Genomic DNA, 13431 nt, shown 5'->3' on the forward strand with positions numbered 1-13431 from the left:
ACTCGGAACGCGAGTGAAACCGCGGGGAACAGCTAGTTCTCTATTAATGTGCCCATATTCTCTCTCCAAGAAAAACACACGCAGCGTTAAAACAATTTACAAGAAGCTGTATTCTTTACGCGTGAGTTTTTACACGGTTTGAAGAGTACTTCAATATGGCAACATATTGTACCTAATATTTGAGTACAGCGCATCACGCGCAGGCTTTCAGGCGAAGCTCGCGGTCCGCACGGCAAGAAGTTTACAAGCCGAGATCGCGTAGATAGAACACGCAGTCCGCACCGCTCTCGCCTCCGCGCTGACTTGCGAAATGGAAATACAAGCGCACTTCACGTCTCGAGAACACCTGCTTTTTCATAAAACCAGAGCTCCTTAGGCTTCATCTTGAACATAAGGAAACAACGCAAAACTGCTATTCTAAACTTTTTCGGTTTTATTTTGCAGAATCTGAAGGTTTTATTAAAAATACAATTGAAAATTTTGTTTTATCAACAACATTTCCCTGTAATTGACTAGGTATTTAGATTTTTTTTTAATATCAGTACCTAATGTATTAGATCTATAATAGGTACTGTGGCACCGACTGACTGTCAACAACTGTCAACTGTGCCAAAAACGGTCAAACGATAAATTCGAACTAGCATCAGCAAAACGCTGTATTGTCCGTCATGAATGATGGCAATTTGACAATATCAGCAGAGCCGGTGTCAAGTACTGCCAGTCATGGAAGTTCCCGTGTTCAGTAAACATGTGTTGACGACAAGTTTATATGTTTCTACAATAATATGTCCTTCTATTTGGAGCAGTCTGCCTTGAAAACAACAAACTGTATACCCGCCTTCAGCCCCAGGGTAGGTAATAGTTTGATGTTATGTATTATCATTGAATTATAAGGTACTGAAGCCTTCAGAGTAGGTACAGTGGATGGTTTATTATATTTTCCAAAATATAATCTCTCGTACTTCGCTCAACTACCCATATAAAGTGAAGGCTATGTAACAACATACCCTTGCAATTCAAATATTTGTTTATTTTGGATTGTCGAAATAAAACATGATCATCTAACATTATCTTAAGCGATCATAAGCCTGTTTACCATCTAACCGGACAAATATACAAAACATAGGGTAAAATTTAAGAACTGTGAAAATGGCACAACAATTAGAAGACCTGTGCTGAAAGAACATTCTATACAAATATCAGAAAAGTATATTTGTTTAGTTTTGTTGTAGATCGCTAATTTCAGTAGGTAAAATAGTCCGATTTACACTACTAAAACTAATGTGACCCTAGGTACTACTTTTTTAGCTTTGAACCACAGAGTGTGGACCAAACAACAAGTGGAAACTATAAGTATATAGGTATTGAATAAAATGTTTTTAATTTTGAAATCACTACTTGTATCATAAACATTTGATCACATGTTTTATTTTGGTAATCGGCAATCTTGCGCTTGCGATCCACACTTAATATCTCGATTTTACCACATTGTGATCGTCAATTTCACACTCACCTGTAACTGCCGCGGTAGGTACGCCAAAATTCTTGCGTTTTTTTCTTGAACTCCGAAGGTCACGTTGTTACTAAAGGAGTGATCAAATTCTATAACACAAAAGAGCATGAAAAAAAAGAAATTAGGAAAATCACTCACAGACAAGAGCAGAAAGCGTACAAACTTTTTACCTTTAAAAAAGATTTTAATGTCAAAAATGTCTGTCATCTGCCAGACATTTAGTATGGTTGTTTTGAGAAATGTTTTTCTTCAATTAGTTTAAATACAATTATCAAATGCTAGTTCTGACATGGCGACTTATTACCAAAGTCCTGATAGTTATAGTTTTTGCATGTCGGGTGTTTTCGCTCAGGAGCACGCCCACTTCGAATCCCGAAGACTGGAAGGTAATAGAGTCACTGGCAGAAGAGTATCCATATGTGGTCGGCCTTTTAAATGGCATGAAAGATTACATCTGCACGGGTAGTATCATCAGCAAGCAATCGATTTTGACGTCGGGCAGCTGCGTCACCTACGATCCCAAATATGCTCTGATTAGTGCTGCCATGTACAACAAACACGTTAACAACGGCACTGTGTTCGAAGTAGCTTACACCAAACTCCACGCAGACTACATATTTGATCTAAAAACTTCGGATCCCAATGTCACTCGCATGCATAGCAATATTGGTCTGGTATTTGTGACGCGACCCGTCTTGGAAGTTTTTATTAATTCGGCTGACATTGGCAACTATTACGCATCGGAGTTAAAGGAGAAAAAACTAATAGCCGTTGGCTTTGGAAGACTCGGTACGGCAGATACGGTAGCACTTCAGCATCAAGCTTACCATCAAACCCCATGTACGAACCCGAAATGGTACTACTGCGTGTGTGGCATCGAGTACTCGTCGTACACGAAGACGTACAACTTTGAGTTCGGCACCGGAGCGCCGGTACTGTATGGCGCTGAACTAGTCGGCATCACTGCAACTCCTTGTGGAACTCTAACTATGAAAAACTTGGGAATCAAATATAATATATTTACCGTCATAGGACCTTATCTACCATGGATAGATAAATCACAAATGAACACAGTAAATAAACATAAATTAAAAAGTACTACTGGCGGCACCAGCCTGAAACAAAGTCAATTATTCAAACCTTTTTGTATATTATTAGTGATTAGTAAAGCACTTGCATGAAGTTATTACTGGTTTTCCTATTTATCGAACCTTAGGACTAAAATAGGTTCATTAACTCGTGATAGACCCATTGACTCGCTAATATTCAATCGGAAATTAGCATGTATTACGACCTAACACTAGCAGGGATCGTAAATAGTTGATGACGAATAAAAAAGAAGTCAACAATCGTGAGTAACTCAATCATCGTCCGAGTGTGATCCTGTAAGTAACTATAACTAACTTATTCTAACAATATTTTAAACAATTATATGGGTATTGAAGATACAATGTGTCAAAAGTGCAATGCAAGGATATGTATAATCTGAGTTGCTCGTAGTTTTGCAGTAGATATACAGAAATGTATGTATTTCCACTTAAGTTCTTGTGGTTTGTATGAACTCCAATAGCCCTTTACATATATATACATATAGCTTTGATAAGATTATTTTACTGATCCTCTACTATAAAAGAAAAAAAGTGGAGAACCCTGCCAAGACTTATACTCAATTACTTACTCCCTACGATGTCCCTAATCAAATCTATCAACAAGTAAGGCATGCATCGTAATTATTTAACAAAGCTCTGCAATTCATTAAACTTTTTCACTATTATTCATATCTTTTTTTTTATCGCACACATGATTTCCTGATTACTATAATCACATGACACAAAGATCAGATGATGTAGTTGAAAAAATTACTTCAAAACAATAATTTTAACCTTTGACTTTGGCTCCCCAATGATAAGCGTCTATGCTCCCCAGTAAGTTATCTCGCAGCGTGAGATGCGACCGTAAAGGTCTCGTATTATGTTAGTGAAGTTAGAATACAAAATTAAATGAAAATGAATGTTTGTAAGGTGTTAGTGCGAAATATGAGTCAAGCGAAGAAATGGGAGCCGTTAAAGAAGGTCGGCATCATCGGCGTGCCTTTCGAGAAAGGACAGAAGAAATATGGTGTGAGCGTGGCTCCGGCCGCTCTCCGGTACGCCGGCCTAATAGAACAACTCTCTGAAATTGGTAAAATGTTTCTGGTTTTTTAAGAACAATCTTTCCAGATTTTATGTGAACAGGATAATTTAGATTTAGGTAAACTTTCTGTAATAACATTGAACTTGTTAATGGCCAATGACGAAAACAGTGTCTGACCCAACCTATGTCCATAAAACTATCTGATTTCCTGTTTCTTTCTTATGAACCTGAATTTTCTTGTAGATAGGTAGTAGAAATGAACTTAGCACAGGGTCTGTAAAACCTCTTTTTAACACGCTTATATATTAGCTTCACTTGTTTTATTTTTAAATGTTTTCTGAGATAGCCTAGAAAACAAAAAATAACTTAACAATAACATTTAGATGGCCTCGACGTGAAAGATTATGGTGACATCGAGACGCCCGGCATAGAGGAGGTGACGATGGAAAACATGGCGCACTTGGCTCTGGTGTCAGCCTGCAACAAGAAGTTGTCTAAGCGTGTCTCTGAAGTCATCAATGATGGCCGTGTTGCCGTCACTATAGGGGGTGATCACTCCATTGGCGTCGGTAAGGAACTTTCAACCGTTGGATACCAACAACAGCTACCCACTTATCTGCTTTGTTAAGCTGTGGCATTAAGATTAGAGTAATTTTATTTCCATGTTCCTCGTTACGTTAAACATACATTAAAGAAATCAACAAGAGGGTAATAAACGTATGCTGGGTTGCTATTTCACCATTTACATATAAATTAATGGTTATAGAGACCTACAGTTGTTCAGTGGCTGACATTAACTATTTCAGGCACAGTGGATGGCCACTACCAGGTCAATAATGATATGATCCTCATTTGGGTGGACGCCCATGCAGATATCAACACCAACAAAACGTCAGATTCGGGTTCAGTACACGGCATGCCAGTTGCTCTGCTAGTCAAGGAATTCTCTCATTATTGGCCCTACTTACCCACGATGGACTGGCAAGAACCATTGTGAGTTAATTTCGAAGACTATATTTTTCTTCAGTATTTATGATCACGTCGGCAATAAGTATTCCAAATATGAAAATTATCTACAAAACTGTCTCAACTTTCATGCATTCGGATGTCGTACCTCATGTACCTACAAAATCTGAATCAAACACGTGAATAACTCTAGTTAGGTACCTACTCCAGTACCGACCACTAAACGTTATGAAAAATCTATGTTGTCAGTACCTATTGCCGACGTCCGATATCTAATGATTAAGTAAACCCAAGATTGCTTATGTTTTCTTCTATTGCAGATTCTCCATAAACAGTTTGGGATACATTGGTCTGCGGTCCGTTGATCATTACGAACGTCTGGCTATAGAGAAATACAACGTACCCGCGTTTGCTATGGAGGATGTTGAGGAGTAAGTACCTACATACAGGATAGCAAATATCATCATTCTCCTGCCCTAACTGCCCTCATCTCACACGTAACACCTTATTCAAGTATTAGCCATATCGTCTTTCACGCAATCCGTCTATTCTATCGTTTCTTTGTCGTCCTCTTCCACTATGCCCATCCATGATCCACGTTCATGACTAAAACCTTCCTCTTACTTAGATACTAAAAATACCTATTTAATCGAAGATGCTATATTTTGGTCATCCTTTTTAGACATGGAATCAAGAAGTCAATTGAACACGTTCTAAAGAGGTTGGACCCTGAAGGCCGCAGACCTATCCACGTCAGCTTCGACATCGACTCTTTGGACGCATTAGAAGCTCCCAGCACTGGCACACCAGGTTGGTATGAATTTTAGATAGATAAATTAGTCCTGTGATAGACAATTCGTATTTCCTAGACTTTATACCTGAACCTTCTATCTGAAAATTAGAAAGATTCTTAACGACAACTTTCCTGGTAATCGTAAATACTATTTTATTCACTGCGAGATATCGAGCTTTTAGTCTATAAAGAATTACGTAAATACACTACATCATACTTCGCATTTTAGTTCGAGGTGGACTGTCCCTTCGGGAAGCTATCAGTCTAATGGAAATAGTGTATGCGACTGGTCGCCTGAGAGCCGTGGATCTTGTGGAGATCAACCCTGCAGTTGGTAACGAGAATGACCGAAAGCAGACCATCGAGGCAGGAATGTGTGTTCTGAAGGCAGCACTTGGATTTTCGAGGCGAGGCACCGCGCCTCGTGGAGTATTGGACCTACCAATTCAGGACTGAATACTGAAATCGACTGATTAGTACGTATAACTAAGTCCAACTTATAACACTATACTTTCTTATTATTTTTATAGTTAGACCTACCATATTTATAACTACTTACATATTTACGAATGCTTGCACTTTTTAAAGTATTTTAATTAGTTATCTATCTAATTCATCTGATTAACTTACCAAACATGAAAATGTAATATTTTGTGGTAAACGGTACCTATGTATTAGGTATGTACCTGATACCGTATTTGAAGCATTTACCTATTCGACGCAAAAAATATAACCAACGACTACCTAATAATTAATCTATTTATGAGAGTTTGAAGGACATAGATAATGCTGTTATGGAAATGTAAAATGTGCGACTATATTAAGTTTATGAGTGACACAATAAAGTATTAGGTAAACAAGTCTTGTTTTATTGCTAACTGCCTAGCCACACAGAGTCAAGTTCAAATGAGCGTGTCGTACCTATGTAACGCATTGTAATCGAAATACTGTTTTATGTTTCTTATTCTATTGAGGTATTAGATTTTTTCAATACCCTTACCATCATGATTGTGATTCTGGTGAGTACTCATGCATATGGAATTCACTGTTGACAACACCTAATACAGTCACTTAAAATGTAGCCGAAGGATATAAGTAGAACATTTAGTATACATTGCAATCCATTTTAACTTATTAGGGCTGTGGTTCAATTCCCCGATTTCGTAGTATACCAACCGTAACTGACTGTGAGCACATTTTACGACTTTATTTAGGTACCTACCTTTTTGCGCATCTTAGGTCTTAACACTTCGGGTGGAAAATGTGAAATAGGATTTCACACCACTCACCTCTCAGCTAAGATCTTTTTGTAGAAGTAATTCATATTAAGATTTTTTTAAAACCTTACTTACAGCTTGTAAGTTTGCTTACGGTGGTGAGCTGTCTAGAGCCAGCAGCAAACAATAACATAACCGACAAAATAAAAACCATCATCGGCAAGTATATCAGCAACATACCAGACATTAACTCACGTTACGTCATCAACGACGAGTTATCAAAGGTGATAAACCACTATTTTAAGGGAAAGGTCAACCCTTTACCCCTATACAAGATTAGTTTGACGTTAGACAGAAACCCGGTGAAAATTCCATGGACTATAGACAACGTTCAGGGGCAAGAAGGCGAAAATGAAGTTTATAAAGAGTTGTCCGAAAAGACAGGTAAAAAAGGAAAAAAAAGACATTACAAAGTGTTGAAATCAGTAGGCAGCAAGGACCTGCCGAAATCCAAGAAGACATCAGATACGTCAACGGAATCCCCGTCGCCGTTGGCAAGTTCACCCCCCACCACGTCACCCCCGGCGGAGGTACAATAAAACAGCACATATATTGTCTGGTTCTTTTATTTCTATTGCATTTTTATTTTATCTTTACGTACTAACAATTTAACTCAGTATAACAGGATTGAGCTAAACTTAGCACACTTTTATTATTTACATTAATAATTGTTGCATTGTTGAAAATTACAGCAGAATATTCCATTTAAGTTTTTTAACAACATTTTGATATCGGAACACTACTATTGTCGTTTCTTTAGAAGATCGATAAAGTCAATGTATAACAATTTGTAGGAAAATTACGTAATAACTTACTAAAATAATGTTTATCAGTTTTCTATTTTGCGCATTATTTTCTATCTATTATAACGTCATGATGTAACAATACTAACGTAATAACAACTTATTATTAATATCGCATAACATCAAAGAAGACCTGCTTCATACATAATTATAAAAAAACAAAAGAACATAGTAAGCAATGGAAATATGTGTATAACCGGTAAAATTTACTATGAGATGAATACCGTGTAAACCATTTAGATCGTAAGACACATTGTATATATATCTTATCTTATTTATGAATCAATACGATTTTAATAAAGAGTGCCAACATGTATCAGTATGCATGAACATGAACAACTAGTATTATGTGTAACAAAAAAAACATGTTTCAGAGCACCAACAAAAGTACAAAGAAAAAGAACTGAAATATCATTATTAGGTTGATAAGTATCATAAAAAGAGAAATTTATCCAAATTAAATATATTACATATCAGTTGAAAAGTTTTCTGACCACTGAATTATTGAGATATATTGAAGATAGCGGGCTAATTACTAATGATATCTGCGTTTTAAAACTGAAATAAGTTGAAATAAAAACAAAGTTGGTTTAAAAATCATCTTAAATAAAACCTTGTATTTCGTCTAATAATCGAAGTAAAAATAAGGCAAAATATGAAATTAATTCCAATTTAATCTCGAGAAGAAATTCTCAATGTTCAATGCGTCGTGAGGACCCAACTGAATTAAAGTATGACACAACTACATTACGTACGTGGTACTGATTAAACATATCTCAGAAAGTACAAAACAAATGATTGAATGATTGAGCTGGCTTACTGGGATCACCCGGGGTGCCAAATAAATTTAAACTATCTATTAAAACAATGTATGATACAAGTTCATGTATAATACAAACATGTCTTACTCTAGACTAGAAGTTGACTTGCGCTCGGTAATGTTTCTGGAACTTATTCGCTTTGAGAGACAACTTCATCTGCCATTTCGCTTGTACGCGTTTCATGAAGTGGATGTCACGGGCTTTCCTGTAAAAAATAAGGGTACTGTAGACGGTTATTTAACAAAAGTTAGGGTCTACTCAAATAATATATTGGAAAACGACAAAGTTTGAACCCACTCGTTTGTTAATCTTATAAAATTGTCGACAGATCGACGATTTAGACGAAACACGCAAACGAATGTAGCTGTAGTAGGAAACTGCGACTTGATGTTGTTCTCATAGGTATTGTGCAGACACGTTATTGAGTGTTTAATGGCTGCTTATTTAATACACGACAATATGGCGACAGTGCTACACTTTTATGTGCGCATAAAGTAAAAAGCTTCTAAGCACCGTTCATTGTAATTTTCACTCAAATTCAAAATAAGTAATAGAGTACATGAAATAGGATACTCAGGACGCGGTTGCATAGGAATGGAAGCGGAAAACAATATTGTGCCAACCTCGAATAACTTCGGCTTTATTATCAGGAAATAAAAGACTGGAAAAGGGGGACACTAGGCTGCACGAAAAGCTAATAATATTGTGGAGTACTTACTTTGCAGCTAGCGCCTGTTCTTTGGGCGCCCAGCCGAGAGCTCGGTACACACCCAGCAACCTATGCAATTTGCGATCCGATTTCTTCACTAGAGCCTGACTGTTTTGACTCAAGTTTTGTTTGTAGTATCTGCAATTAACAAAAGTGACATTTTAAATATACAGAATTATTAATAGAGTTTACGAAAGAAATCAAGAACCGTTTTAAGTTATTAGGTATTTTAAAGAAATACCTAATTATTTTAGGACTAGCTTCCACCCGCGGCTTCGCCCGCGTAGTTTCCGGTTATATCGCGTTTCCAAGAGAATTCTTCAAAAGTCCGGGATAAAAACTATCCTATGTTTTTTCTCAAGGTTAACTCTATCTCTGTACCAAATTTTATTAAAATCAGTTCAGTAGTTTAGACGTGAAAGCGTAACAGACAGACGGATGGGCAGAGTTACTTTCGCATTTATAATATTAGTAGAGATTATGTTATAAAAAGGAGTGTGTAATGTGTATTTAAACAATACAGTTCTTTAAATTATCATAATCGAAAGGAAATTGATCATTATTATGTGCTATATTTTTCCAATCAGCTTTCTGAAGCGAAGGTCACCTTTTAACCGCGCACGCGTCACGTTTAGTTACAGCTGTGTATAACTGCGCACAAAAAAAATAACTACTTCATTAATTGGATTTTGTATTGAACAAAATTACAATGATGTTCATTGTTTTATGCACCAGCTGTGAAAAAATAAATTATGATACTAAAATCCCTATCCGTATACATATTTCCTCACTGATTACTACAGTCTCTCTCTATATGTACCTCTTACAATTAATAGTTCTAAACTTACTTCATAAGTGATCGATGACCGACGACGACGCCTGAAGGTAGCACAAGTTGGAAGTCATCACCCTGAAGGGCTGCAGGACCTTCAACTTCTTCATCAACATCCATTCCTTCATCATCACCATCATCATCTTTGTGGTCTGGGTATGATGAGCTAAAAGACCAACACTGTATTAGTCAACAGAAACTTAATTCTTTATGGACCTTAATCATGTATTTACTGGCCCCGCCAGGTCTGTATTGTGTCTTATAAAATATAAAATGTACCACCTGTAAAATATATGGATTGCTAATAAAAAATTAAGTATTTATGACATCAGAATCCTGTTTCAATTGTATGATCTTATAAAATTTCAAAAAAATGTGTCCTAAATTACCTGTAGTCATAGAAATCTGCATACTCTGCTAGGGCAAGACCCTCATGCAACATTTTGCAATGTCCCTTGTCTATCATATGGCCCCTCACCGCTTCCATAGAGTAAAATGTGCGGCCAGTATCATTACACCATAGACACATGTAACCTTGTGATATCTGTGGATATTATAAAAAAATACATTATTAGTACAAAAGATTTAAATAAATAATGAAAGTGCAACTAATGAAAATGTATGGTGAAGAAAAAATGCATATACTTCTTGAAAAGTTAAACAAATAATAAAAAGGGTCAATGATTTGAGTGAACATAATTATGATGCTGGTTATAGACAAATGGAAGTGGAAAACATACTGCACCAACCCAAAATATATTGGAAACATTGTAGGAACAAGAAGAAAAGAAAAGCTAACTAACAATTTTTTGCACTTTAAATATTTATATTGTTGTGCAAGGTCATGTATGATATCTCATGTTTTATAACAGCTAGTAAGCTACATGAATATATGTATAGAATATATACCGATACAATCTGCTACTTAGTTTTAATTTTAAATCTTACCTTTTCTCCTAAATATAAAAGAAGTTCTTTCATATTGACACAATATTCTACATCTGGTATAAAGAATGAATGTGCCTCAGACATGTGCTTGAGGTTTTTGACCATGTTCTTGCTGTGATGGCCGCAGAACAGACAGTCCCGAGGCTTGATCAGAGAATCACTGCCCTTGATACGACATTCCTCCCACTCATCAGAGTCAAGCTGAAAATCAAGTTTAATTTGATTTAGGGCTGATTTTTCAATCGCCAGATAACTTTTATCTGAGGAATATGTTTGACGTTTTGACAGCTTTTGTATGGAAAATATGTCAAACCGCCATATTTATTCTTCAGATAGAAGTTAACTGATGATTGAAAAATCAGCCCTTAATGTTATTGTTTATAGTATTTGTTTCCTCAGTCTAACCTGCTTTTCACATCCTTTGCACACTCTGATGGGAATTTTCAAATCAGAAACCTTTTTCACAATATTGTAAACAAATATGATGACATAATACAATACTATTTCACAATACAATGACATTGCTATCATAATATTACCCTAAAGTGTGTAAACTAAATAAAAGCTTTGACAACATACCTCCTCAATTTCTGAGTCTGTTTCAATATCCTCATCCCCTGAGTCATCTGCAGTTACTACAACAAATTTGCTTGGTTCCTTAGAAACATTAGCACTGGGTTCAACCTTCACAAAACTGTCTGTATCTGAGTGCCCACTATGCTCCTCTTTCTCATTCTCTACATATCTTTCCTCGGCCAACTTGTGCTTCTTACTGTTCAAATGATTGTTAAAGGCATTCTTAGTGTTGAATAACTTGGAGCAATACTTGCAGTACTCTGATTCATCACGATTTATATTCTGGGTCTGCTCTCTGTGCTCCTTAGCCCGTTGTTCGAACTCTTCAAGCGTTACAGGAGGTATTGATGCCACCTTTCTTTTCAAGTTGTACCTGTGCCAGTCTTCTTTATAATGTACACGCTGTAATTCAGGCGTTTTGAACATAACTTGGCAGGTTATACATGTAAATGTGTCTGGCATTTTTGTGATTTCACAATTCACTACTATGTACTATTACAGATAAATGAACACTGGAATTGATTTTATGAGATTATTCGGTTATATTTTAGAGACAGGAGGAATTGTATAATGGTGATAAAACTGATAAGACGAACAGAAACGCACAATAGGATGTGTGTGACAGGACAGTTTTTTTTTTTTTTTTTTTTTTTTTTTTTAAATTGGCTAGTCGCTATATGCGCATTGCCACCGACAAAAACGGGGAAACTTGGTAGGAATGAAATAAAATTTAGGTAACGGAATTTGGATAGGTATTGGATAGGATTATTCGAATACTAGGATATTAAATACGTATATTATTCAGAGAGATAAATGCTACTAAATACATATATATATTAGGATCTTTAGTTGCCAGCAAGACAGGGATAGAGGTAGGAAAAGGAATCTTATAGGATAAAAGACTTGATATAAAAGGTTCGTGATCGAGAAGAGGACAGGAAAAAAACATGTGGTTTAAATCGCCGATCTCACCACATTCGCAAAGGGCACTATCAACGATCTGCAGTCGGGCGAGGTGAAGCTTGGAACAATTATGACCTATTCTCATACGAATTAGGCAACTGGTAGCAGCTTTATTAAAATTTAATTTAGCGAACCACGGTTTTTTTGGGATGCATGATTGGATACGAGCGTAATAGTTACCTTTATTGATACTGCTATTTGCCCATGACTTACTCCAGTCATCCCAAAGAAAATTCTTTGGTAGACTAGCCAAGTCATGAGCAAAATTTATATATGGAAATACATCACCACATTCTACCGCTTCGCTAGCCAGATGATCAGCTTTCACATTTCCTGTGATGTTGCAATGACCCGGAATCCACACTAAGGAAACTTGAAAACCTAATTTAATACATTGATATAACAGGCTTCTAATGATTAATATAATCGGAAATACTGGTTTAGATTTAAAAGGATATTTTTTTATTGCTTGCAAAGCACTTAATGCGTCAGTAAATATTACTGTCTTACCCAATTTCATTAAGCGGACGTACTCTAAGGCCTTGAGGAGACCAAAGCATTCTCCAGTAAACACTGAAGACTCAGGAGGAAGCTTAACTTTTTGAACTATATTATATTGGGAGTGAAAAACGCCAACTCCGACATTACCAGAAGAAGAGTGTTTAGATGCGTCCGTGTAAATATGATGCCAATTGTCCCAGTGTATGCTCTTTGAAAAGTTGAATAACTCTTTTATACAATTATCATCTTTATTAATGCCAAAATTTAAAATAACATTCGGAGTAAACACTAATGATTCGTAAGAATTGCAAAAAAGAGGAAATTTTATTGATTTATAAGTTGGAGCTTGCAAAGCAAGGTACTTTTTATAGCTAACAACAAGACAGGGAGGTGATTTGTGAGACCAATAGTGAGAAGAGTTGGTTTCCTCTAAAAGAGACTCAAGTTTTGCGCGTAAAGGGTGATTGGAAAATTGTAAGGCACGGAACAAAAACTTGTCGGAAAGATACTGACGTCGAAGGGATAGAGGAGGATCAACCGTTTCGACCTGTAAGGCATTAATTGGGCTTGACTTCATAGCTCCGGTTACAATTCGT

The 13431-nt window shown here is 36.4% G+C and overlaps 3 protein-coding genes across 6 annotated transcripts; 2 read left to right on the plus strand and 1 right to left on the minus strand.

Moving 5' to 3' along the window:
- Positions 1-725: 725 nt before the first annotated feature.
- Positions 726-7167, plus strand: LOC124638245 (arginase, hepatic). Of its 4 annotated transcripts, XM_047175157.1 has the most exons (8): positions 726-851; positions 3535-3694; positions 4030-4215; positions 4453-4639; positions 4933-5043; positions 5295-5422; positions 5635-5881; positions 6760-7167. In XM_047175157.1, the coding sequence occupies exons 1-7, from the start codon at positions 786-788 to the stop codon at positions 5859-5861; spliced, it is 1065 nt and encodes a 354-aa protein (XP_047031113.1). In that variant the 5' UTR covers positions 726-785; the 3' UTR covers positions 5862-5881; positions 6760-7167. The 4 variants fall into 4 exon arrangements, with proteins under 4 accessions (XP_047031113.1, XP_047031104.1, XP_047031124.1 ...); XM_047175148.1 differs by lacking the exon at positions 6760-7167 and having other exon boundaries at positions 5635-6265; XM_047175168.1 differs by lacking the exon at positions 6760-7167 and having other exon boundaries at positions 5334-5422; positions 5635-6265.
- LOC124638259 lies at positions 1789-2767 on the plus strand. Its single transcript, XM_047175191.1, has one exon. It carries the CDS (start codon positions 1789-1791, stop codon positions 2692-2694), a length of 906 nt encoding a protein of 301 aa, XP_047031147.1. The 3' UTR covers positions 2695-2767.
- Positions 7168-7232: 65 nt separating the features above from the next.
- Positions 7233-12006, minus strand: LOC124638234 (zinc finger protein 622). The gene is made up of 6 exons (XM_047175137.1): positions 11375-12006; positions 10796-10996; positions 10237-10391; positions 9864-10013; positions 9025-9153; positions 7233-8511 (listed from the first exon to the last, which is right to left on the minus strand). Exons 1-6 carry the CDS (start codon positions 11831-11833, stop codon positions 8400-8402), a joined length of 1206 nt encoding a protein of 401 aa, XP_047031093.1. The 5' UTR covers positions 11834-12006; the 3' UTR covers positions 7233-8399.
- Positions 12007-13431: the final 1425 nt, after the last annotated feature.

This window comes from Helicoverpa zea, chromosome 2, assembly GCF_022581195.2.
Source record: "Helicoverpa zea isolate HzStark_Cry1AcR chromosome 2, ilHelZeax1.1, whole genome shotgun sequence".
Lineage (NCBI taxonomy): Eukaryota > Metazoa > Arthropoda > Insecta > Lepidoptera > Noctuidae > Helicoverpa > Helicoverpa zea.

Bases quoted from the DNA above. Each gene is read 5' to 3' on its own strand.
- LOC124638245 (XM_047175157.1), top strand. From the start codon at position 786: ATGTCCTTCTATTTGGAGCAGTCTGCCTTGAAAACAACAAACTGTATA. The intron at 852-3,534 runs GTAGGTAATAGT...AATGTTTGTAAG, and splicing joins TACCCGCCTTCAGCCCCAGG to GTGTTAGTGCGAAATATGAG. The intron at 4,216-4,452 runs GTAAGGAACTTT...TAACTATTTCAG, and splicing joins TGATCACTCCATTGGCGTCG to GCACAGTGGATGGCCACTAC.
- LOC124638259 (XM_047175191.1), top strand. From the start codon at position 1,789: ATGCTAGTTCTGACATGGCGACTTATTACCAAAGTCCTGATAGTTATA.
- LOC124638234 (XM_047175137.1), bottom strand. From the start codon at position 11,833: ATGCCAGACACATTTACATGTATAACCTGCCAAGTTATGTTCAAAACG. The intron at 10,997-11,374 runs GTATGTTGTCAA...CTTGATTTTCAG, and splicing joins CAGACTCAGAAATTGAGGAG to CTTGACTCTGATGAGTGGGA. The intron at 10,014-10,236 runs GTAATTTAGGAC...TTGGTCTTTTAG, and splicing joins GCAGATTTCTATGACTACAG to CTCATCATACCCAGACCACA.